General features: G+C 36.6%; 1 protein-coding gene across 4 annotated transcripts in view; it reads right to left on the bottom strand.

The window, feature by feature from the left end:
- PRRG1 (proline rich and Gla domain 1) overlaps positions 1-26,717 on the bottom strand; it is a 138,535-nt gene that overhangs the window by 34,378 nt on the left and 77,440 nt on the right. For all 4 annotated transcript variants that reach the window (XM_070257788.1, XM_023634041.2, XM_023634042.2 and 1 more), the window contains exon 3: positions 7,201-7,361. In XM_070257788.1, the coding sequence (XP_070113889.1) occupies positions 7,201-7,361 (161 nt within the window). The remainder of the gene's footprint in view (positions 1-7,200; positions 7,362-26,717) is intronic.

Below are 26,717 nucleotides of genomic sequence, written 5' to 3'. Positions count from 1 at the left end.
CCTTGGTAAATGGTATGGTTTTATGTAAACAGTATGATCTTATTGTACATAGTATGGTTTTAATGGCATAAGCAAACTCAGATGATAGGCTTTAAACCATAAGGAAAGGAACCTAACACCAACATAATAAGAAAAAAACATTTTCAATGAAATCTACGTCTATCAGCCACTTGTGAAGTTTTAAATCACTTCTTCCTATGAATTAAATGTACCTTATAATATGCCAATCCATTTGTTCATTCTTTCATTCATTCATTCATCAAATATTTATTTAGTTCCTATTATGTGCCAGCACTGTTTTATATGCTAAGAACCATAGCTATGAACAAAACAGACAAGAAATGCTGCTGTCATCGACCTAACAGTTCTGGGGGAAGAGCAACAAAAACCAAACACAACAAATAGATGTCAGATGGTGATAAGTGCTGGGAAGAAAAATAATTCACAGAAGGGGCAAGAGATTACAATTCAAGGTAGGACACTTCCTCACTGAGAAAGTAAACTTGCCTTTGTGAGTGAGGGAGCTCAGACATACCCATCTGGAAGAGGCAAGAACAAGTGCCAAAGCCATGATGCAGGACATGTGTTGTGTGTGTGTGTATAAGGAGCCACAAGAAAGCCACAGTAAAGTGAATAAGGGGTGGAGCATCATAGGACATGTGGTACAGAAAAAACTGCAGCCACAGGGGAGGTGTGGAGTGCAGAGCGATGAGGACCGATAGTGTAGTGCCTTGTGGGTGATTCTGAGCACTTTGACATTTACTGAAGGAGATGGGAAGTGTTACAGAGAATACACTTTAAAGGATCACTCTAGCCTGCTGTTTTGAGAATCAACTATGAGTAGGGGGTCAAGAAATCATACAGATGAGAGAGTGATGGTAGCCTGGATGTAAAATGCTAACAAGTAGAGAGGCTGAGAGGTGGCTAGATTCTGAATAAATTTTCATGTTAGAACCAACAGTATTGGCAGATGGGGTGTGGATATGAAAAAGAGAGAAGAGTCAGGGATGAGAACAAGCTTTGGGGCTTAGCAAAGTGATGGATGGACAGAGTTACCACCTACTGAGATCAGAATGGCTGTGGCGGGGCAGATATTTTAAGAAGGGACACAAATTTGTCTATGTTTACTTTGAGAACCATATTCAATTTCACATGGAGGTGTTGAGTAGACAGTCATACAGGTCTGCAGTTCAGGGTAGTCCTCCAGGATATACATTTGAGAGTCATTAGCATTTCAAGCCATGAGACTAGGAAAGCTCACCAGGGGAATGAGTATAGACAGAGCAGAGTAGAATTTCAAAAAATGAGGTGGTTGCTGGAGAAGGATGTGGGGAGAAGAGAGTTACTTTTTTCTAAAAGGTCTGTAGGCTAACGAGAATGATTCTATAGAGAAGAAACAGTGACGCTGGAGAGCACAGAGAATTGCTTGAGCAATTGCCAAAGGAGTTTCTTCTTCTGTTTGCCTCAAAGATTGCTGAAATGCAGCGTCCTGTCTCTGCAGACAGGAAGGGATTCACAGAAGCACTGAGATGCATCTGGGCAGGAGAGGTAAGCATTAAAAACACTGTTTACCTTGAAAGCGATAAAAGAGTTCAGTAAGGTAGTAAGATATACAATTAACACACAAAAATCAACAGCCTACAAAACATGTATCTGACAATGAATTTGTGTCTAGAACATATAAAGAACTCTCAAAACTCAATAATAAAAGAAACAATCCAATTAGAAAATAAGCAAAAGACATGGAGGATGGTTTCACGGAAGAGACTATAGAAAATAAGCACATGACAAGATGTTCGACATCATTAGCCATTAAGGAAATGGAAATTAAAACCACAATGTGATATCACTACGCACCTATCAGAATGACCAAAGTAAAACACAGTAATACCACCAAGTACCGACGAGTATGCAGAGAAACTGGATCACTCAAATACTGCTGGTGGGAATGTAAAATGGTAATGTGTACAATGACAAATTAGTTTGTCACTGTCCTAAAGAACTACATATATACTTACCATACAACCCAATAATTGTACTCCTGGGGATTTACCCTAGAGAAATAAAAACTTATGTCCACACAAAAACCTGTACATAAATATTCACAGCAGCTTTATTTGTAACAGCCCCAAACTGGAAACAACCCAGATGTCCTTCCATGAGTGAATGGTTCAACAAACTGTGGTACACCCATATCATGGTATACTAACTCAGTAATAAAAAAAGAATGAACTAGTGATATGCACAACAACTTGGATCAATCTCAAGAGTATTATGCTGAGTGTAAAAAGCCAATATCAAAAGGTTCCATATTATATGATTCCACTTATATAACATTCTTGCAATGACAGAATTACAGAGGTGGGGAACAGATTATTGATTACCAGAGGTTAGGGATGGTGGTAGGGGAGAAGAGGGTGACTATTAAGGGAGAATTTTGTGGTAATGAAAGAATTCTGAATCTTAATTGTAGAGGTGGTTACAAGAACCTACACAAGTGATAAAATGGCATAGAGCTATATAGACAGATTGTACTAATGTGAGCTTCCTGGTTTTGATATTGTACTACAATTATGAAGATGTAACCATCATGGGAAACTGGGTGAAGGCTACATGGGACCTCTCTGTGAACCTATAATTATCTCAAAATAAAAAGTTTTAAATAATCAAATGCATTCTTGAAAGTATATCTTTGACAATGGGATTTCTTAGAACTCAAATCAAAATAAATATATCATTCTTTAATTTAAAAAAATAGCCTAGTACATGAGTGTTCATAGCAGCTTTATCTGTAATAGCCCCAAACTGGAAACCCAAATATCCATATATATACAGTGACAGACCTCAGCAATAAAAATGAATGAACTATTGATATGTGCAGTATGGATGCATTTGAACATAATTATGCTGAGTGAAAGAAGCTAGACAAGAGAATGCATAATGTATGATTTCATTTATAGAAAATGCTAGAAAATATAAATTAATCTATAGTGACAGAAATCAGGTCAGTCATTGCCTGGGGATGGTAGAGGTTTGTGAAAAGAGGCAGGAAGGAGGAATTATATGGGGCAAGAAGGAACTTTTGGGAATGATAAATTTGTTTATTATCTTGATTGTGGTGACGGTTTCACAGGTATATACATATGTCAGAACTTACTAAACTGTATACTTTAAATATGTACAGTTAATCATACGTCAAGTATAACTCAATAAGGTTTGAAAAAATCAATAGCTTACACATACACAAATCATAACAGGTTAGAATATATCATGGAAAAGAACACCCCATTTACAATAGCAACAAAGCAATACTTAGGAATCAACCTAAGAAATATACAAAACCTACATGATGAAAACTATAAAAGATTCCTGAAAGACAGAAATGTCGACTTCAACAAATAGGAATCTCTTCTTGGAGAAGGTGATTTAATATCTTAAAGACATTAGTTCTCCCTAAGTTAATTTACAAATGGAAAGAAATCCAAAAAAAAATACTCACAAGTTATTTTTTCTGGAGCTATACAAATTAATACTAAAATTTACATAGAGGAATGGGCATGCAAGAATAGCTCACAAAACACTGAAAAAGAAGAGCTTATAAGGGGGAACTAGCTCTAATTTATGCTAAAATATACTAGAAATCCTCTAATTAAAACCATGTGGTACTGGCATTTGAGCAGAATGATGGACCAATGGACCAGAATATACAATCCTGAAATCAACTAAATACATATTGAAATTAGGTATATGATAAGGGTCACTGGGGCAAAGAGGGGTTTTATAATAAATGATGTTTGGACAACTGGATAGCCATATGAAAAAAATCAGATCCATAATTCACACCATACTCAAGAATAAACTAAGTGAATCATAAATCTAAATGTAAAAACTCAAATATATTAGAAGAAACTGTGAATTCCTCTATTACCAAGGTACAGAGGGAGGTTTTCTACTGTGATTAAAAATCTGGATTCAATAAAATATGTTTATGGCCACAAGGGAAGTGAAAAAAATTTGCATAGAAAAAAACCCACGATTAAAGTCAAAATATAAATGACAACTGCAAGCAAATATTTGAAATATATATCACCAGTAAAAGCTAGTATCTCTAATATACTTTTTAAAAACTGAGAGAAAAAAGATCATAAATCTGATAGAAAAATGGATAAAAGACAAGACAAAGATAATTCACAGATAGATATAAAAATGGCCCATAAATACATGGCAAAATATACAACTTCACTCACAGGAGAAATGCAAATTGAAACACCACCAAGATACCGTGTCTCACTCAGCAGATTGACAAAAACGTCAAAACTTTCAAAATACACTCTGCTGGTAGGACTGTGAGGAAATAAGCACTCTCATATGTCTAGTGGAAATGCAAAATGGTACAACCATTACGGAGGGTACTCTGGCAATATCTAACAAAACTACATATGCACTAACCCTTTGACCAGCAATCCATTCTAAGAATTTACCCTGAAGATACACTTCCAATAATGCAAAAATACATATGCATGAAATTATTTACTGCAACATTATTTTTAATTGCAAATAATTCAAAATTCTTATTCAAAATTACTTAATACCCAAATAGAGTAAATTGCTTGAATGAACTGTGGCATATCCTTACAAAGAAGTACTATATCACTTTAAAAAAATAGGATAATCTCTGTGAATACATAGGGAGTGATTTCCTGGATGGATGGATAAATGAATGAATATAAAAGTCTTCTCCCTCCCCACTGTGGTATGGGTATTACAATTCTGAAACCCTTGTATGAGTGTTGTAGGACTGAGCAAATGGGTTAATATAGTGATGTTATTCGGAGCCAGGGTTCTTATTTTGGAAGAACATCTATAAAGAATATCTACATCTCATCTACAAATACAGAATGGGGAAAACGAGGAAAAACCCTGAGGGGTACTGGAATTGGAGATCAGCAGGATAAATTTGTACGTTTGTATGTGTATGTATGTATGTATGTATGTATGTGTATGTGAGTGTATGTGTGTGTGTGTGTGTGTGTGTATACATTTATATGCATATATGTGTGTGATTTTTTTTTTCTAGCTCTGTTGCTAGAAGGCCCGGAAGAGGTGATTAACAGCAGTGAGGACCCTCTAGCTCCCAGATCTCGGTTTCTAAATATTATTCCTCACTAAAAGCAACCAGGGCTCCTCAGAGAAACAGCCAATGCCAAGGCTGGGGGCAGGGAAAGTACAAGATTATCCTGGAACGTCTTGCTGGGACAAAAAGTTTAAAAATGCTCAAAAAATGATAAGGACATGTCAAAAGACAGAGAAGCCAGCTTGAAGAAACTTCCATTAGCCAAATTTGGGAGAACTGGATTATAACTCACTGAATAAAATAATCTGAGGCTAAACTGAAAAATAAATAGACAGACAGACAGATAAAGGGAAAGCTCCTGCCCATAGTGGAATTCCAACTAACAAATGTACATAGAATGATGCAGTTAGAAATTGACTATTTCTCAACTGTAATTTAATTGATTCAGTCAAGAATCATCAAAGCAGATGTTAAAACTAGTGGGTAGAAGTTTGGTGAAGAATGGAATAGTTACATAGTTTCAAAGTATCTTCCCACTAAAGTTCTTAGCTTTCCTTTCAAAGAGAGTGAAAAAGCAGGGTAAGTCATTAGCTTTATGAAAACCACAGACTGACTAAAATTTGCATTTTTTGAAAAAACACAATACAGTCATGTGTTACTTTACAAGGAGGATACATTCTGAGAAATGTGTCATTAGGCAATTCCATCGTTGTGTGAACATCACAGAGTGCACTTACACAAACCTAGATGGTATAGCCTAGTGTGCACCTAGGCTCTGTGATACTAATCTTAGGGGACCACGGTCGTACATGCGGTCCATTGTTGACTGAAATGTCCTCGTGCGGCACATGATTGTATCAAAAACTAAGTTTTGTTTATGTTTTAAGGACATGAGCCAATTTTTATTAAAAACTGCATGCTCCAAAACACTATATTATAATCCTACTGTTATTAAAGATGATTATTAAAAATAGGCCAGGATGATATATACCAAAATTATAAAACTAGTGGTGCTAAAAATTCAAAACATTTTATTCATTTCATGTTTTACTACATTTTCAACTTCTCTATAGTGAACATTAATTCATTTTATAAGAAGAAAAAATAAAGGTATAAAATAAAACCAACAAGGGCTAAGCAGATGCAGAAGAAAACAAGCTGGAAAGAAATTAAAAAGCCAACAGTGCTTTGTGATTGCATGATGGGATTATGGATGATGTATTTTTTTTCCATTTTTAATTGTGATTTAAGTAAGATTTTTTTAAAAAGTGATGCTCACAGCTTATCAACTTATAAACTGATTTTGCTTTTGCTGTGAACCCTGGAATCTAGCAATGATGCTTCTCTGGTCATCTCTCCTTGAGCTCCTTCCTCTTACCTCCAGGTCCTTCTCTATCTAACAAGAGATCAACCCCCCCCCCTTTTTTTTTTTTTTTTAGAACTTCTGCCTCTGCTGCTCCTGAGACATATCTGTCTTCTAGCACAACTGACATCACTTGTTTAATATCTACTCTGTTATTGTCACGGTTGGTGCACAGGAATGGATCTCCATATAATGGCTACCTCTGGTAATGCCATTGCCAACTGTAGAGCAGTTCTGTAGAATTTACACCACCGCCCTGTGCTTTCCCATCCCTGCTCTCCTTGAGTAGCATGCAGTCCAGAGTAAAGAGAGGTGAAGAGGAGTATTCTCAGAGTGGAGAGGGGAGTTTGGGTATGCCTTTTCTTTTGTACGAGAAGTAAAACATTTTAAAAGTGTCAGTATCTATATGCTTCCTCCACACCTTCTCTCTAATCAGGCAGAGTAAGGGGATGAAGTTATCTATAACTGTCCCCAAACAAGGCCTCGTGGGAAACAAATGCTCCCCCCTTTGCTAAGATGATAAATCTCAGCTCAGCAGAGCCCTATGGAAATAGAGTCCTTAAAAACAGACCAACATACAGGGAAGTGATCCCAGCTCTCCTGCCCACAGAGCATTCTTAGTTAGATGCTACTTTCAGAGTTCTTTATGAGGGTAATTTTTAATTGATAGCAATGCAGACAATTTTGGGGTGCAGATTTCACTCATACATCAAAAAGGCAGGCAAATCTGTGAAAATTTTTTAAAAACTGCCAATATACTTACAGTTTTTTCATTATTTTCAAAAGCTTCTCTTGCTTCTTCAAATGTGCAGACTTCTTCTTTGCATTCACGCTCAATGTTGCCCTGTCTTATTTCTTCAAAAAGGCCATTAGCTCTTGGGTAACGTTTTAATACTGAATTGGCTTTTTCTTCTGTGAGGAAAACTAAAAAGAGATATAATAATAAGCATAAAAGTGTAATAAAAAAACCGTGTGGAAAGTTAACATACAAGATGAAAACTGCTAGATGCTCTTTAGAAAACACAGCCAACATCCTAAACCTCTTTCTGAGAGTCAGCAATGAAGTAACATTTTAGCTCCAAACCACCACATCTGCCATCTTCCTCGTCATGTGAGTGTGTCCTTTCAGTAGCAGTTGCCCCGGGCAGGGACAGTGACATAATTAACCATGTTATATTCAGACTTTAGCACATTCCTGCCAACCATGGGTGTTTAAATACAGTACTAATGAGACCGCTATACTATACTCATCACTCTAAGTGGATATCCCAAGGCATGCTGCTGTTGGACAGCAGCAAGCAAATCAAAATCCAGTCTCTAGACTGTCAGTCGTTGTCCCCCGAACCAAAAATAAATAAATAATTCTCCAATTGACCTAATAATGTAAACCCAAAGAATGCTTAGTTGTATGAAAAAGAAGAGATGACCAAGAAATTAAGATAAATTTTGCCATAATTCATTCCAAGGAATACTACTAATAATTTTTTCTAAATGCACTTAAGTTAAACATATTGTGACAATTTAATATATTCAACCCCATTTTATTGTCCTTCAGAAAAAGAAAATACTTCTGTATGGCTTATAGAGGCATTTTATATAAACATTCAAACTGTATATTTATGATACCCAGTAAAATAAATAAGGCAATAGTTATATGCACACTTACGGGGAATTATTTTTATTTTTACATCAGATTAATTTTAAACTTTACTTCAATTACATTTTTCCAAAAAGTGTCCTGTTTGTTTGGAGAGATGAATACAATGCTACCAGAATTTAATCTCTGCTAATGCAAGGAAATTAGAGAACTCCCTAATCTTATAGACTTCTGACATGGGAGAAGGCAACAGGACCTTCAAATGTTAAAAAAAGTTTACATTTTGCAAAGAACATTTTGAAGTAAATGAAAAACAGTCAGTGCTCTTTTAAAAATGGCAACAATAGCAATGAATTTAAGGCTTGCCTCATTATAGAAATGTGTTTTCACTGTACAGAAGATATGGATTTGTTACTTAGGATTCTTTAAAGTATCCAAATTGATAGCAGCTAGATGGCACCTACACTAGGTTGAAAATTATGGTAGGCCTTCTCTAAGTATTTCCCTTGTTCCGTACCTCATAAGGGTAACCATCTATAAAATGAATCAGAGAGTCATAGAATATCTTTAGAAGAAATCTTAAAAAGTAAAAATTGTGGTAAGTGCTATGAAGGAAACTAAAAGGATGCTGTTGAATTGGAGAATGACAGCGGAATTTTTTAGCATTGCTTCTCACAGTTTAGGAGCATCAGAATCCCCTAGAGGACTTAACAGCACACAGAACGTGGAGCCCAGCTCCCAGAGTTTCTCATTCCATAGGTCTGGGGTGGGGCCAAGAAGTTGCTTTTCTAATAAGTTCCCAGGTAATGCTTGTGCTGCTGGTCCCACTACCGCAGTTTGAGAACCACTACCCAAATGTGAGTATCTTAGAAAACTAGTTCTGAGGAAGGTTTTTGTGGAATGCTGGTATTAACATACTTAAAAAGATCTTTCACTGCATGACTTTTTAGGGCCCTTAATATATGTTTAATATATATTTATAAATCTCCAGAAAAGGAACATGACACTTGCATTTGTCATATTTATTTGACTACAGAGCCCTTTTTCAAGGGACATTTCACTGAATTAACTTCCTAGCCATTGGTCTTATTTACACCCTCTGAAATGACACATAAGTCTCCTCCATATAACAGGCCAACTAATATATGAAGACAGTAACTGATTTCCCTTGGGGTTTCTCTTTTCCAGGATAAACTTGTCTAGTTCCTTCATCTGTTGGTCATATAAAATAAATACGACTCTCTGCACCATCTTCTTCTCATAAAATACAGTGTTCTTCACTGAGTGCAATACTCTATGTATGGTCTGACAAGCGCAAAACTGATCAGGACTATCTGCCCCTTGTTTTTAAATATAATAGATATGCTATTCAGTCTAAGATATCCCTGGCTTTTGGGACAGTTTTCTCGAAGATAAACCAAACAATAAACAAAATGTATCTTAAGCTTTTAAGAGAAAAAAACTGAAACTCTAAGATAAAATAATTTTGTTATATGCTATCTACATGGAAAAGGAGGATCAAGGAAAGCAGCTAACTGTTGTAACCAGAAAGCCATCTAATTCAGAAGGTTAAGCAACTATAAGGTAATGTAGCAGGACATGGTTCTAATCCCAGCCTAGTCAAATTACTAAGAGCATGCTACAAACACTTTCTGTGTATTTTTTGTACTGGGAGGCAAGGTAATATAATACTGAAAACACTAAATGGAATAAGCTGGCAAGTAGATTTTATCTCACTTGCCAAATCTGGTCAATTAGAAGATACCACCTAGAATAAGAATCTGACTGGGAAAGATATTGTTATAGACTAGTTATGTCTGCCATATAATAGGAAACAGGAAGTTGTGGCAGCGTATTTTCCAGTCCTCATGAAAGTAATCTGGAAACCTAATGGATGACACCAGAATTAGGATTTTTTTCAGTGTAGAAACAAAACAAAGGGGAAGGTGGCAGCTTGAACCTACAGGATAAGATCCGACGGTGTTGTGGGTGCCGATTCCGACTCCTAGTGACCCTGTGTACAGCAGAGCAGAATGCTGCCCGTTTTTGCGCCATCCTCTGACCTTCTGGTGCTGTATCAGACAATGCTCTGCTGCTATTCATGGGGTCAGACTATCTCTTCCTAAAATACTGGGCAATTTCCATGATTCAAGGGCCTGTGTTTGGACTTCTAAAACTAAAGAAGTGATGTTTGAAACTAAAGTAGATCACTTCCCACTGCCTCCTTATCAAATTGTGTGAGTCAGCCCACAGCTGTCTGGAGTCATGTGTATGCCTTCATCAGAGATAACATGATGTGACAACTACACAGAATGTAAATTTACTTTAAGAACTATGTTGTTAGTCAAACTGAGGTGTTGGATAAAATGTGTGCTTTTCTCATTAAAGGAAATAAAGAAAACCCAAAAACCCTAAACTGTTTTCTTTAGATTCAGATGGGAAACACCTTTACAAAAGAAAATATTTAAAATCTAAGACTGATACATACACATACACCCACAAGAAAGTATATTTATTCAAAAAGGGTAATTACTTTTTCATAATTTCAAAATAAAGAGCTCTCACCCATGCTTTCTCTTCAAAAAGAATAAAATAAGATGGCTTCTCAAGTAACTCCCTAAATTATGGCCTTAAACCAAAATATGTAGTTGTGTAATATATTTTTTAATGCATTGCAGGATACTAAAACTGATATTTTAATGCCAAAAATCCTCAGCCAAGTAAAATCACATGCATACATTTGGCAAAAAACAGCAGATCATAGGGCCTGAAAATTAACAGCCCACTTGGAAAAATCTCTACTCCAATTATCTAATCAGTTCTTTCATCTTGGGCCTGATTTCACTGAAGGAGCCACTATTTAAAGTTGCAAATGTTTACATTTTCTTTTAAGTAAATAAAATTCTTTTTCTTAGGAGTATTTACTGAACACAAAGTAGTACAATGAGATCATGACAAGCCAAAGATGAGTAGCAGATGGCCTCTGCCCTCAAGGCTCCTCAGTGCAAGACATAATAAAGCTAAAAGAGATACACAAAGAGCTCTAAGGCAAGGCAACATGGTGGATGCTTTTTGAGGTCAAAGGCAGGCATATTTCTACTAGGTAGGTGTGTTTGGTGGTGAGGGAGGGAACTGTAGAAAGATCCTAAAAAGTGTATTTGAGCTGGCCTTTTAAGCATTGGCAGGATTGGGACATGGAAAGAAGGTGAGGAAAGACATCCTATGAAAACAAAACAGTGAGTGAGGGCTTGGAATTGAATAAAGCGAGGGGTATAAATGAGGAACAGTGAGCCAGTCAGTAGGGTCAAAGTACAAGATTCAAAATAGGAAGAGTGGGAAATGAAACTGGAAACAGGCCAAGAGCCATGCCATTGAGGCACTTAATGTTAGGCTAAGATAGTTAAACTACTTGATAGCATTTAAGATTTTAGACCAATACTTCAGGGAGAATAATGTAGAAACCATATATATAAAACAGATTTGGAGGTAGGATGAGGAGAAAAAGGTCAGGTAAAAGGCTGCTTACAATAGACCAGGTTAAGAAATAATGAGATCATGCATTAGAATGGTGGCAGCAGGGGTGGAAAGAAAGGGACAGAAGTCAAAGATATGGATATTGGGTGATTTCTTTGGCCACTACACCCACCATGTATCTTACTTCTCAGTCAAACCAAATCTTACCATTCTCCAAACAGGCTCTTTATTGCCTCCATAATTTTGTACCTGATATTTCTTCTGCCTAGTGAATTTCTACTCCATTCAGATGTATCATCCTCTAAAAACGTTTCCCAGACTCTACCCCCCACTTCAACAGAGCCGCTATAGACTCTCAGTATTTATGTATACTTCAATTTTAGCAATTAATTAAACTGAATTATAATCTGGGTCCTCCTCAAGACTATAAGCTTCTTGAGGGCAGAGCCCATGTATTATTAATATTTTGATCCAACCACTGTCTTTCGTAACACCTAGTAAAGAACTTGGTACAGAACAGGATTCAGTAAGTGTGGAATAAATGAAAAGGCAGAATGAGAGAAACTTGAAGACTAGAAGCTGGGAAGCCATGAATCGTACCTCTAATTATGAAACTGCACTGCAAACTTAATATTTGATTGTGAAATACTGAATACATTGACAACAAAGTTTCTAGTGAGACAGCACTTGAATATCCTTTTTTTTAGCAAGAGAACCTACCTTTTGAAATCTGTAGAATATTTCTATTTGTGCTCCTCTTGGAGCGGACAGTTTTTGTTCTGTAAGAACCATATGATTTCCCCTGATAGTTATGTAGAGGTAGAGTAGCTGGATGCCTAGTGTTTTGGGAAGAGGACATAGCCAGATGCTTTTTGGCTTAGCAAGAAACCTAGCACCATGGTTCCTAAAGTGTGCACCAAGGCCCCCCAGGTTGCTGCAGCAAATTCATGGAGAATGTGCAGGATATTTTAGATTTTTGAAGGAAATGCATTCATACTCAATATCTGTTGGACATCACACAAACTACTAGCTTAAGGTGGTTCACAGTTTCACCATTAGATAGTTCCACATGCATTTCCTTTGTGAAGATGGATTTTTGACTGTGATTAAAAAAAAACAAGTGCTATGTGAAAAATCAATGCAGAACAGGAAATGGAGGTGACAGTATCCAATTTTATTCCAAGGTTTAAGAAGCTGTGTGGTGCCCAACAGGCACATACATCCCGTTAGGAAGTAATTCCATGGCTATCTAAGACTGAAATAAAAATATTAATTTCTATCAATTTATGTATAGTATTTTTTTCAAATGGCTACTAAGTTGTCAGGATGTAAATACTTATTAAGTTGTTTAGACCTTATTACTTAATAAATGGAACTATCAGGTATTTCTTTTAGGCTGTGGCTGCTACAAAAAAATCACTGTGACAACTCAGGGCACCATAAATTCGGAAAGTTTGGGAACCTCTGACCTAGGGGTTCTGAAGACAGATGGAGTCTTGCCACTGCTCTCTCAAATCTAGCACACCAAGCTTGAATGGGCTGGGAAGCTCCTTCTCTGAGGAAGGAGACCAAGATCCCTTTTGAAAGTTCAGTTACTGAAACCCATCAGATGGGTTATTGCCGCCCTGATAAAAGTTACAGCTAGCAGAGAAAGAATACGGTGTAGCCCCCTACACTATCCAGTCATATCATTCATTTGTAGGTTTTCCTAAGCTAGTCTTTCCTCAATTAGCCACTCGGGTTCTATGAGCTTGCCTGGGGAAAAGGCTAGGGATGTGAAAACTGAAACAACAGGGTCACTAAATAGCTGAAACATTGGGAAATCAGGCCTGCTGTTTAATGGACTGAGCACAGGTGAGTGAAATGCTAGGTAGGAAGGGGGCCCTTTTCTTTTCCCAGCATTGCTGGAAATTACTACCAGCCCAGCTGAGGCAATCTATGCCTCAGTTACTCTAGTGATCCCTTCAGTGTCCTTGGAACTGTTCTGGGTATGTGAAAGCCTGGTTTGGGTGCCCTCGTTTTGACGTATACCAGCAATAGTAGTAATGGTAGCAAGAACATGAAAAGTAACAGAGAATAGGGACTTTCTACAAATGAACGTAGCATTCTATTATCTTTTCTTCAATGCAAGGCTCATGGCCTACTCCTCTAGACCTAATATGCAACCCTAGAGTTCCTGAATTTCTCATAGAAACAGGGTTGGTCAGGGAAGGAAGAAGGACATTCTTGTATTACCAAGGTCTGTGGTTGTTTAATTTGAATAACAAAAGTGATCTCATTGGTATCCCAAGCTTGTTAAGTAATGCACATCGGTTATACACTTAGAAAGTAGCAAAAAGACTTGTTAGTGCAAACAGCTATGTGAGGAAAGCAAAAACCCTAAGCTTCCCTTCTTCATCTGTAAAATCGGAATAACAGCTCCAATCTCATGGTTATAAACAAGGTAATGTACATGAAGCACTTTGCTCAGATCTTGGCAAAGAATGGATGTTCAATAAACAGTAGTATGACTAGTTGTCACTGTCATGGTGGCAGTTATTCCATGAAAGGAAAAACAAGAGATTTACCAAGCCAATAATAAAAATACACTTAGAAAATACAGAATAAATGAGTAAGGACAGGGTTAACTTGCAGTGAGTCTATATGCTTAACTCCAGGGATGCCTGGGAGTTTGGTCTCCTTGGTCAAGTTTGGGATGAAACGTACTAGCTTTATAAAGTGCTGTTTAAAAGTCTGAAACTCCCTTGGAGGCACTCTGTACTAGCTTGTCGACATTGTTGAAAACGTATAGATTGATGGTTTGAATCTGATTTAATTGATTATGAAGCCTACTTTCAGCTATGTGACCAGTGTGGTCAAAGATTCTCAGTAAACTTGTGCCTTGGCTCTCCTGACACCAAGGTTATCTTGCACATATCTTGGTGGTTCACAATTAGAAGACAAAGCACGACCTGTATAACTAAAAATGGCCTTAGGAGCCATCTTTCTCCTGCTGCACTGTACCTTTGGCCATTATTAAAGCCTTATCAGAATCTCATAGGTCCTTTCAATTATGTAACATCATGCAGTGGCTATAATATACTTTGATGATTCATAAATATTTTGGGGATATCACGAGATTTGAAAATTTCAGAAATTCATCAGAATGTAAATTAAGGTCTATTTCTGGTCCTTATTTATAAGGACCTGATATTTGTAACAAACTCATGGTATGCATCCTTTACCATAACTTATATGCTTACTTTTATTAACTTCAATCTTGGTATGTTGATAGCCTATCATCATTAGAATTTTAACAACAGACCACAAATAAGCTCTTAAGAAGGATTAAGAAATGACAATTACACCCATGACAGATATGTTTAGAGAATCATGAGTAGCTACAACAAAAAACAATAAAGAAATTATGTTCTATTGATTTCTAGGTTATTTGATAGTTCAGGTAGCTAGTGAATATTTTACATAATCATTGTGGATATTAATGATAGTAATACATCATTTATGCAGAAGTCACTCAAATAAACCCAGTCTCATGAACTTAGAAACACGAGATGACTAAGGACGTGCATTACAACTTATCTTATACTTTACCTACAGGGAGCCCCAACTCCCTTAGATTAATCAATCAATTTATTCAACCCTCATCCATGAGCCTGGCTTTGGGAATTGAAAGCCTCACCACACATTAAAGCTGAAAAGTAGAAGGGGCAGAGGTGGGCTGAACTAGATCAACACACTGACAGCAACAAGAAGTGAAAGCTGATTAATCTGAAGACAAGGGAAAAGAGACAGAGGGCTCTTTGAGGGTTATTTTAGAGTAGGCTCTAACCCCCCTCACACTAACAGCTTCCACAGCTGTAGGCATCAATGATTATGTTTACAATGGTGAATCTGAGTCATCAAGAAAGGACCATGTGATGTTTAGGATATTGTTTAGGAATGCAGTAAATTATACTATCTATTTTAGAACTATTTCCATAAAAACAGTTTTCAAAAAGTTTTCTTTTAACACTTAGTAAGAAGGTAAGCATCAACAATCTGGAAAATGTATGTATTCATCAGAAAGTTTGTTCCTAGACAATGGTGTGTAAATGCTGGTGAACCACAGACTGAATCTATAATGAATCCACAGGCTAACCATGAAGCTATAAATCTCTAATACCTTATTTAGTTGTGAATTTCTCACAAAAGATTGCAGAACATGCTAAGCTATCCAATTATTTGAACCTTCTGTTTGTCACATGAAAACTGCCTTTTGAGACTATCTTGTCGAAGTCTAAAAAAGCCAGTATCTGTTCACCACTTTCACCAACCCCATATTCAGATATATGAAACTGCAGGAAAAGAGAAAAGTGAGGTATGGTGAAAATGTCCTGAATTTGTAGTCAGGATATGAAGGTTTCTATTTCAGCTCTGGCACTAAACTTGCTGCATGATTCTGCATTTGTTGCTTAATTTATCTAGGCCTGTCTCCAAATTTGTGAAGCTAAGTTGTTATACATGATTTCTTAGGTCCTTTCAGTTGTAACTGTGAAGCATTTTATAATTGAAAAGTTTTGCCAAGTGGCAGTAATGTATCACATCCAAATCTTTTTGAGATAGGACTATATCATTTTCCAGGCAAGCAACCATCATGCCCCAAACCAACAACAACAAAAATAAACAAGAAGAGAAAAATCAACAAGGCAACCTCCCCACCCAACTCTGTTCTCAGATTTATATAAAAAAAGAAATCTTAGGAAGTGTCATTCATACTCATAATTCCTTGTTTTCTTGCTTCTAAGCCATTTTGATACTATTATTTACTCATTTGTACATGCATACAATGCCTTCAAGGCTTTTTCTACCGAAACAGGTATTAAACAGGTATTTCTAATCACAGACTGATGGAAATAACTTTCCCTAGAAAAACAAAGTCTCATATTAAAAGAAAATTATGCAAACTAAAAAGATGCTATTTGGATCATCCTATTATTTAGGAAGGCTGAAAAAATAGAATATTTCCCAATTGTATTTCACCACTGTAACCTATTTGTGGAAATTAAAGGTTTATTCTTTCATAGCGGGTAGGTTTATAATTGAGAATTTGTTGTATGGTGGTGTTCATGTACCCAACAAGTTTGTCACAAACTGATAACTTAGTTAGAGTGGCACATACTATATATTTTCACAGAAATTAGGGAGCAGAAACCTATTCAAGAACTTAGATATTTAAAAAATAATTTGAAGGTTGTAGCACTGAGCTAGTCAGAGTAGGAATTCTCAGGGTTTGAGAGAAGAAATAATTGTTATTAATATCTTTAATATCCTGAACCTGCTTCTTAAGGATAATGTGGTGGTTATGATCGCTACCTAAGACTTTTAAAAAATGTATCTTTGTGCTACTGGAGATATGCAAAGAAATGCCAGATGATAAGAGGCAGGTTTCCAGGACTAAGTGTGGATAAAATGCCAGAAATGGAGTTCTATAGGAGAGAAGACAAAAGAGGTAATGTACATCTATAAAGTCAATATTCTTTAAAAACAAAATAAACATGGTTCCCCCCTGAGTGAGTCTTACTAACTCAGTATGGTTTTCTTTAAAGCCAAATTTTAGATTGTATATTCAGATGTCTCTTGTCTAACCATTTTATTCTTTGTAAGGAATAAGAAATACAGGGAAATGGTCTAATAGATTCTCCAACAAAGGAAGGCAAAAGGCCAACTTTTCTTTGAAGGAATTTTACAATTTAGAACTCTTTATCAAAAAGAATTCTTCATGAAATGGTAGATGACAGCAACCAAGTCACTAGCAATTATAACAATTGGTTTAAATGTATGGTACTGTAATGCATGATATTTATGGACCAGGGGATGTACCTCACCTGCAGGAAACAAATATAGAAATAGTGATACCAGCCCTGATGTCAGTTCCTTTACATTGAACTCGGCATATATGGGGTTAAAACCAAAAGCACTCATCCTCTTTCCCTGCTTCTTTAGTTACACTCATATGTAAATATCTGTATCTTTAACCTTTGACTCCCTGAGCTTTATAACCAAATAAAAGTTACAAATTGTTAGGGGCCGCCCGTAGTTGACTGGTTAAGTACATGTGCTCTGCTTTGGTGGCCCAGGGTTTCGCTGGTTGGGATCCTAGACGCGGACATGACACCACTCATCAGGCTATGCTGAGGTGGCAACCCAAGTAGCACAACTGGAAGGACCTACAACTACAATATAGAACCAAGGACTGGGGGCCTTTGGGGAGAAGAAAAAAATAAGAAAACATTGGCAAAAGTTATAAATTGTTAAAGCCCAGGTGGCCTCACACTGGGCTTACACTCAAGTTTTGGCTAACCACAGGTCCTTGAAGTTTATTATAGGAAAATTAATGTCCAGAGAATATCAAAAAACTAAAGCTTCCCAGGCCCCCAACTCCTCAGCTTCCTGGTGCCAGAATCCACCATCCACCACGGAGACAGATGGCCAAGGACACCCACCTGTGGAATCACTTATCTTCCCCTAGCTGCAAGCAGCAGCCTCACAAGGTCAAATGCAGGCTGGTGGGAAAGCACAGACTAGCAAGGCCATAGGCTCACCCCTCCCTACAAGCAGCCACATTCCTTGCAGCCTTTAAAAACCCCTTGCCTTCCATCTTTCAGGGAGACAAGACAAATTTGAGGGCTCACTCTCGTCTCCCAGCTGATGTCACCTGAAGTAAAACCCTTTCCTCGCCATAAGCCTGGCATGCCAGCTTTTCTTTGGCCCCTCTTGTGTGGAGGGAAAAGAATCTGTGTATGTGGCAGGTAACAATTTGGCAAACCAGCCAGGAGGCTCTTTGCCCATGGCTCTGCGGCCCCAGGCCAACTGGGATTTCCTGGGAAGCAGTCCAGCAGCTGCCTAGATGATCTGCCCTAGAGGCTGCCCCTAGTACTTTCTCTCTGACCCAGCACCACTGGCCCTAGGCACATTTTCTTATAGCAAGGAAACAGGCTTAGATTTGTTTGTTTGTTTGTTTGTTTTTGCTTCTGATGAGTCAAAGGACTCAATCTGGAATAGGGTAAGTCACCTCGGAGATACCTGTGAACTTCCTTCTCCTCCTTCTGGGGTCCTTTCCATTCATGGAGGGGCCATCTGGGTGCACATTTGGAGTGGGAACAGTTGTAGGACTTTCTACCCTAAATCGGTTCACTGATGTCTGTTTTTTCTCTGTCTGGAGCTGTGTGTCTGTCCATCTCTATTTCTGTTTTTTTTTTAAGAAAAGTGTTAACATGGGTGGTGCTGCATCTATTCTACCTAAGAGCCCCTTGGGAAAAATTTTGGCTGATTGGTTAACCTATAGTCATAAGCCAATGTCTAAAAGGGATAATTTTCTTTTGTAACACCACATAGCCACAAGATTCTTTAGACTCTGGAGGGAAAATGGCCAAACAATGGCTCCTTAAGTTGGAAAAATTTTTAGAGAGCTCTCATCATAACAACTGTTTTATTGATACCTATGAAAAGACCAAATTAAAAGGAAAATACAATGACTAGTCTTAAAAACATAATCAAACTTGGGGTCTCAGCTTCTTCTTGTGGTCTTACAGGTGCTAATGAAAACATTAAGTTAACGAAGAGAAATCAGAAAGGGAAGAGTCACAGGACTCATCCCAACAGGATGGAAATCTTTAGTTATTAAAAAGGAAAATGGGATGAATAGAACAGACATAAATAAAGTTAAAACAAAGGACATTAAAGGAACTCAGACAGGCCTGTTCTATTCACCCCAATTTGAAAGAATTTAAAAAGCCAGAAGACAGAAATCACGATGAGAAACCTGACCAACAATTGTTTGGGGCAACAGTTAGGCTACTCAGGATGCTAAGACTATAAAGATTAAAGTGTTTAAGCTAATATCATATAAAGAGGTCATGTTAACTTTGCCTGAATGTTTTTCTGGAAACAGACGTCATGTCTGGCTAGAAATGCTTCCCCTACACAATATTACTTGTTAATGGAATTCTAATATAAGTTATAATTAGAGGTATAAGAGTTGATAAAAGATAAAGTTTTATAAAACTCAGTATATTTAAATGAGCTTTATGTAAAATGACTGTATCTCTTTTGCCTGGCTGTGCTATAGATTATGTTATGGGGATAAACATTATGTCTCACTGGGGAACATTTCCCCTGCCTGATATTGTAAGAGCATATAAATCCACCCTTCAGGCAATGTTAATTAAACATGCTAAAGGAGAACTCACTTTAAAATGGCCAAAATGGGGCAATTTCAGTTCACCCAAACTGGTGTATTTACATATGCAATTGGAAAAAGCCAGCTACAAAGTTAAACAACCAATAGGAAGCCTATTTTAATCTTTTGAAGGTTCTAAATAAAATCAGGAATATTTTACTGTTTCTTTAAAAGAAAATAATTAAACAATTAAACATGCCAGCAGCCAAAGCCAAATCTGCTGCTCCTCTCTCCTCTCTTGCTGAGCTTCCCCACTTCAACTCCCCTGAAATTCCTGATCTAAAATTCAGCACGTGAAAATAAGTATAAACTTTTGAGATAATTTGAAATTGTAATGGCCATTCTGGGGAACCTCTGTTTCAGCTGAGTCCACCTTAAGGGCTACCCTTAAAAGAGGGGATTCAAAACCTCTCATAATAGAATGCAGTCTTCACTTAATATGCAGAAACTTCTAAAAGACAAAATTATGTAACATGGTATAAAATAATCTTTGGTAAATAAAAGCCTGTTTAAGTTTGTTGGTTTGATTAAAATAAATATATTTTCAGAGTTATCAACATTGGATATGATACAGACATGTTATCTGTTACAAAATTTGTCAGCAAAAGTTCACAACTTAAAATAATAGCTGATTTTGTTTGATGTCTCATGTTTTTTGTAGATGGTTTTTACAGATGATCTAAATATAATTGTTGAGGACAAGTAAACTAAATAGATGTAAAAAAATAAAAGTTTTTAGAGAAACTTTTTAACAATAATTATGTATTATGATGTATGTACTTAAAACAACTTAAGATGGTGGCTAAATGCTTTAATGTCACACAAACTCTTCGAGAATAATCTAAACATAATTGCTGGAAACAAAGAATTTAAATAGATAAAGATGGGCAAAAGTTTTTGAGTGCAATAATTATGTTTTATGGTCTGTGTATTTGAAAATCAGCTCCCAAAATCTTTTTGGTAACTTACAACTTTAGAGTTTTACTAAATTAAGTTAAATGATAAAATGTGTTGAGTATCTAGGTCATTTTCACATAATATAAAATAGTAGAAATTGATTATTGGGCATAGATTTGTCTGCCTGTGGTTTCTTATCTCAGAGAAACTAAAAGATGCTTAAGTTTATTGATAAACATGTTTTGTACATGCTGAGAAATTTTCTATGAGAAAACACGTATTTCTAAAAAGTCTGTATACAAGACAAGTAAAACATATGTTTCCAGTAAAAAAAGATAAAAAGAGAGATATTTTTGTTTTGTTAAAAATGATAAATTTATCCTAAAGTACTAAAAAAAAAAGACGACATTGGACAAATTCTTAATGTAAAAAGGAAGTGACAGAAAGTTTGTAAAAGGAAAATCCTGAAAAGTTTTATGCCTGGTCAAGTTGACTAAGATTAAAGTAAAGCCAATTAAATAAGTAAGTTTTGATGTCAAAAGACACTGGTGCGAAAATTAAAATTTGACTCACTCTCTTTCTTAAAAGAACAATTTTCCTGAACTTTTAGTCTGCTCTTGATAAAGAGGTTATAAAAGGTTTTTCTTTACCTTTAAGTTTACCTAAAAGACAGAAAAACTATGTTTTGTTGAAATAATCTCCTATGTTCAAAAAGACTGAGGTCTCTCTATTAAGGTTTTTTTTGTTTTTTGTTTTTTAACTATTTGGCTCTCTCTGTTTGCCTTCAAGATCTTTGGTTGTCACCATGGTTAAAGGGATAACTAAACACTGTTTCATGGGGACCTATAATATTATATGGGTAAATGTTATTGATATAAATGTTTTGAAAATTATGTAACATTCCTAAAATTCTGATCTGTCCTGATTATCAACCATAATTCTGGTTGTTTCAAAGTGTTGTATGTCAAAGAAATAGCCAAGTTTTTTTGTCAATTGCCATTTTTTAAAGTGTTTTGTTGTTTGCAGACAGTTGTTTTACTCTGATGTTTTTGCAAATATGTTTCATCTTCAGAGAGATTCATGGAAAGGACTCTGACACATGCTCTAGAATACAGCTTTCTGATAAACTTTCAGATTATGAAACTGAACTGGGCAAGAAATTATAGAACTGAAAAACTGATGGCCTCATGAAACCGCCAACAGAAGATCAAGAGTTGGTTATATAAAACTAAATAAACTGATGGGGTGATTATAATTTTTATGAATTTTTGTTTAACATATTGTGGATTTTTAAATTTTTGTTTTTTCAGATTTAAGAAAACTTTTTCTTTATTCTCTTAAGGAACTATAACTTAGAACAATTTGTAAACAGAATTGAAACATTTATTTTTTTCTATCTGATCCCTCCAAAATGTGAAAACTCCTGATGAATAAGTATTCTTATTTTCATGGCAATATGGTTGTTTGTATAAGTTCAATAAGGATCTGTTCTTCTTATAACAGGACACAACTGGAAACACTGGTTATATTACTGAGGCTTTACTGGAATGTCATATTTGAGAGTAACAATAAAGACTCAGATATGACAAGACAGCTTTTGAGGAATAAAGGTTGACTTTTTGGAATAAAGCCACTTGTAAATATTTGCCTGGTGCCTTGCTTACACGTTCCCAGCAACCTTACCTGGTAAGTAAGTAAGGTCACTTATCCAGCAGGTGCAGGGAACCTCAAAATCTTTTTGGGGAGCCTCAAGAGAAGAGAGGAATTCACCCAAATCTGTATGTATTACAGGAGGAGTCTAATAACAAGTTCTTGATCTGCCTTTCCTGGCCTTGAGAGGCCTTCAATCTAAGTTCAGTCTAAAACTCCTCATAAAAAGTTCCAGCAAAGCAAATTTGAAAGAGCCTATATGATCAATTGCTGTTCTTACTGTATTTATGTAACTAACTGGGCCAAGTTTATTAAACTTATTTTTATAAATAAGTTTTTGTATTATTTTGTAAACCAATGGGTCTTAATTTGACCATCTTTAGTAAAAATAAGGGTGATTTTAGAGAGAGAAAATATTATGTTTCAGTAGAAACTATGGTACAGGTTCATGAATATTGGATTTTGGTTCTGATAATTGTCTTTGAGCTTTTTGTTTTATATCTGTTAACTGGATTGGATCCTGAATTCTTCTAGTCTCCTGAAATATCCAAAATAACAAATCTCCAAACTAACGTTTTCTACTTTTTCCATCATTTTCATTGAGAATCGAGACTGAATCCGCCCTTTTTCCTGAAACCTTGCAAACTGAAGCTAGTCATCTTAATATAAACTTAAAAAGATTCATGCCTGCTACTATGTAAGTCACTCAGCAAGATACCTGAGAGCCCAATGACACCATCAGAGACATTTCAAACTGCAAAAGATGCTTTGACCCTAACTCCTAAAAGTCTTCTTGATTGGTTGCCCCTTGGGGCTCAGGAACTAATTTATAATGTACTCCAATCATTAACCCTGATTTTGTTTTTCTTTCTCTAAAAATACCTCTTATTAAATACCTTATTAAATACTTACTTATACAAGACAGGCCTAACTCTGGGAGCCCACCTGCATCACCACCTTATGCAAAGACTGGTTCAATAAGATGGAACAACCTATGACCCTTATCAGCAAGTATCTGCAGAGGTACCAGGTCTAGACCGATTTTCAGGGCTGTCTTCTTGGATTCCTCAAAAGATTAAGCCCATTTTTCAGGGACTGTTAAAATTTGGCTTGTCTATATTTCTTATCCTTCTGGTTATATACTTAATGTGCCTTTAGATGTTGTTCCAACTTGTTGAACAAGGTACAAAAGTTCTAAAAAATGTCAACCTAAAGTCAAGAACAAAAGAATATTTTCAAATGAGTGCTAAACAGCTTCATTCCTCTAGCCCAGATCTACACCCTGATTCAGCAGGAAGTAGCTAGATGGGCTGTCGTCCCAAAGCCCTCAAGATTGAGCAAGAAACATAAAATGGAGGGAGTTGATACCAGCCCTGATATCAGTTCCCTTACATTGAACCCAGCATATATGGGGTTAAAACCAAAAGCATTCATTCCTTTCCCCTGCTTCTTCAGTTACACTCATATGTAAATATCTGTTTCTTTAACCTTTGACTCCCTGAGCTTTACAACCAAATAAAAGTTACAAATTGTTAAAAGCCCAGGTGGCCTCACACTAAAGTTTTGGCTAATCACAGGTCCCTGAAGTTTATTGTAGGGAAACTGATATCCAGAGAATATCAAGAAACTAAAGCTTCCCAGGCCCGCAACTCCTTGAATTCCTGGTGCCAGAATCCACCATCCACCACAGAGACAGATGGCCAAGAACAGCCACCTGCAGAATCCCTTAACTCCCCCTCCCTCCAAGCAGCAGCCTCACAAGGTCAAATGCAGGCTGGTGGGAAAGTGCTGACTAGCAAGGCCACAGGCTCCCCCCTCCCTACAAGCAGCCTCATTCCTTGCAACCTTTAAAAACCCCTTGCCTCCCATCTTTCAGGGAGACAAGATGAATTTGGGGGCTCAGTCTCATCTCCTGGCTGACGTCATCCGAAATAAAAACCCTTTTCTTGCCATAAGCCTGGCATTCCACTTTTTATTTGGCTCCTCTTGTGTAGCGGGTCAAGAACCTGTGTATGTGGCAGGTAACAATATCAAATGCTCTAATTTGCACAAAATTAAGCACACAATCATGTGGAATCATCAAAACAGGAGAATTCTAAAGATGGGTATTTCTCCTATCACTAGTACTTCAATTATATCAGCAAGAATATCATTAGTCCTAGGGTTTACAGTTGTTACAATCATAAAACTTTCTTTTTAGTTATGGATTCCCATCTACACTGATTACAGTTCTGTCCCATATGGAAGAATATGGAAATAACTATAACTAATAATCACCATTTACTGGGAAAAAAGGTAAGTAGATAGAACGCACCAAATATAAAATATAGTTTTAAATACATAACTCTATGTTATGGTGAATGCTTTACAACTTGTCAACACAGATGGTATGATATTATCTATGTGTTAGTTAGCTGTAATCTAGACTCTAGGAGTGGATAATTGTCCTAATAGAACACATACTACATTTAATCAAAAAGCCACATTCCAGTGGTGGCTATTCAAATAGCATTCAAAGAGAGCATTCAGCTATCTTTCCCTCCTGCCCACAACAGCAGAGCATAATGGATTTAAGAAATGGAGTCTCATTGATAAATTAGTGCTTTTATTAGTTAGCACATTGATTTCAGAAATGACTTTTCACTGGTGAAATCAATGTTGTTTATATCTGAGTTTGCTCTAGAAATGATAGCAGAATTCAAACTTTTGCTTGCTCTATCTGAAAGGGAGGTGCTACATACCAGGAGGATTTCATTTTCCTCCCTTCCCTCATGGTGGCTCCTCAGGGACCACTTCAGAAACCCTGGGGCTTCACTGAGCACACTGGAAACCACTGATCCATCTCAATCCCTTCATTTTACTGACAAAAAAATGAAATCCAGAGGTTAAGTAACTTATCCAAGGACATGGCTGCTTAATTAGAGAGGCAGGACTACACCTTGGTTTCAGGAACCATATAATACTCTCCTTTAGACTCAAATTACGTCTATGAAAAACAACATAATATGTGAATTATGGCTTATGTCTAAAGATTTCCTTTCCTTTATTCTAAATCAATGGTCTCAACCTTGGGCGATTTTACAACCCAGGGAACATTTGGTGGTGTATAGATACATCTCTGGTTGTCACAACTTGGAATAGGTGCCACTGGCACCTAGTGAGCAAAGACCAAGGATGCTGCTAAACATCTTACAATGCATGGGACAGTACCCCCCCCAATAAAGAATTATCTGGCCCAAAATGTCAATAGTCACTCCCTAGCTATATACTCCAAAGCACTGAGAACAGATATTCAAACAAAAACTTGTACATCAGTGTTCATAGCAGCACTATTTACAATAGCCAAAAGGTGGAAACAACCCAAATGTCCATCAACTTATGAATGGATAATCAAAATATGGTATGTTCATACAATGGGATATTATTCAGCCATAAAAAGGAATAACCATAAAAAGGAAAGGAAAAGGAATAATACTAATATAATATGGATAAATTTAAAAAACATTATGCTAAGTGAAAAAAGCCAGACACAAAAGGTCACATATTGTATTATTCCATTTATATGCAATATCCAGAATACATAAATCCATAGAGATAGAAAGCAGATTATAGGTTGCCAGGGCCTGGGGAGAGGAAGGAATAGAGACTGACTGCTTAGTGGGTATGGGGTCTCCGGTGGAGGTGATGGAAATGTTTTAGAACAAGATAGTTGCACAACATTGTGAATGTACTAAATGCCACTGAACTGTATATTTTAAAATGGTCAATTCTATGTTATGTGAATTTTGCCTCAATTTTTTTTAAAAAAAGTCAATAGTGCTGAGGTTGAGAAACCATTCTAAATTTACATACCAAAGGTTTTCTTCTTCTTAAAAAAGTAAAAGGCAGAGAGGACTCCATCAAAGACAAAAAGCATCAAGCACTATAATGAGTTAAAAAAAAGAAAAGTGGCCTGACCCTTAAATAGCTCATTTTTCTCTGGTGGGAAAGACTCGCCAGGAAAAAATAATGGCTGTTGTCAGCCTCAAGCAGACTTGTATTACTGTTATAAAATTATGAAGATAAGGGTTTACGATAAATTGGTGACATCATCTAAACTGCAGAGGCACGAATATGCTACTGTAATAAAGAGACTCTCAGATTTAATATAGGCCAGAAAATGAAATAATTAATTGTCTTTAAATATGTGCCTTCACTTGAACTATAAACCAGGGAGCTGTCAAATAAAATTAGGCACTACATTATGAGATAGTCACTTTACAAGCCTTACCAGTTTGAACATTCATTCTCTGTTTGAAAATATGGAGCTGTATGCTCAGAGTTAACGTTTAGGATTGGCCTCAACTGAGCAGCAGTGAATCTAAGAGCTTAGAGATTTACTGTGGTAGCTATAACCCATCTTTCCTTCCATTAAGTCTTGATAAGTAGGGGGACATATTTGGGT

This window comes from Equus caballus, chromosome X (assembly GCF_041296265.1).
Source record: "Equus caballus isolate H_3958 breed thoroughbred chromosome X, TB-T2T, whole genome shotgun sequence".
NCBI lineage: Eukaryota > Metazoa > Chordata > Mammalia > Perissodactyla > Equidae > Equus > Equus caballus.
The sequence above is the reverse complement of the archived record's forward strand: the minus strand, read 5'-3'. Positions and strand labels throughout refer to the sequence as shown.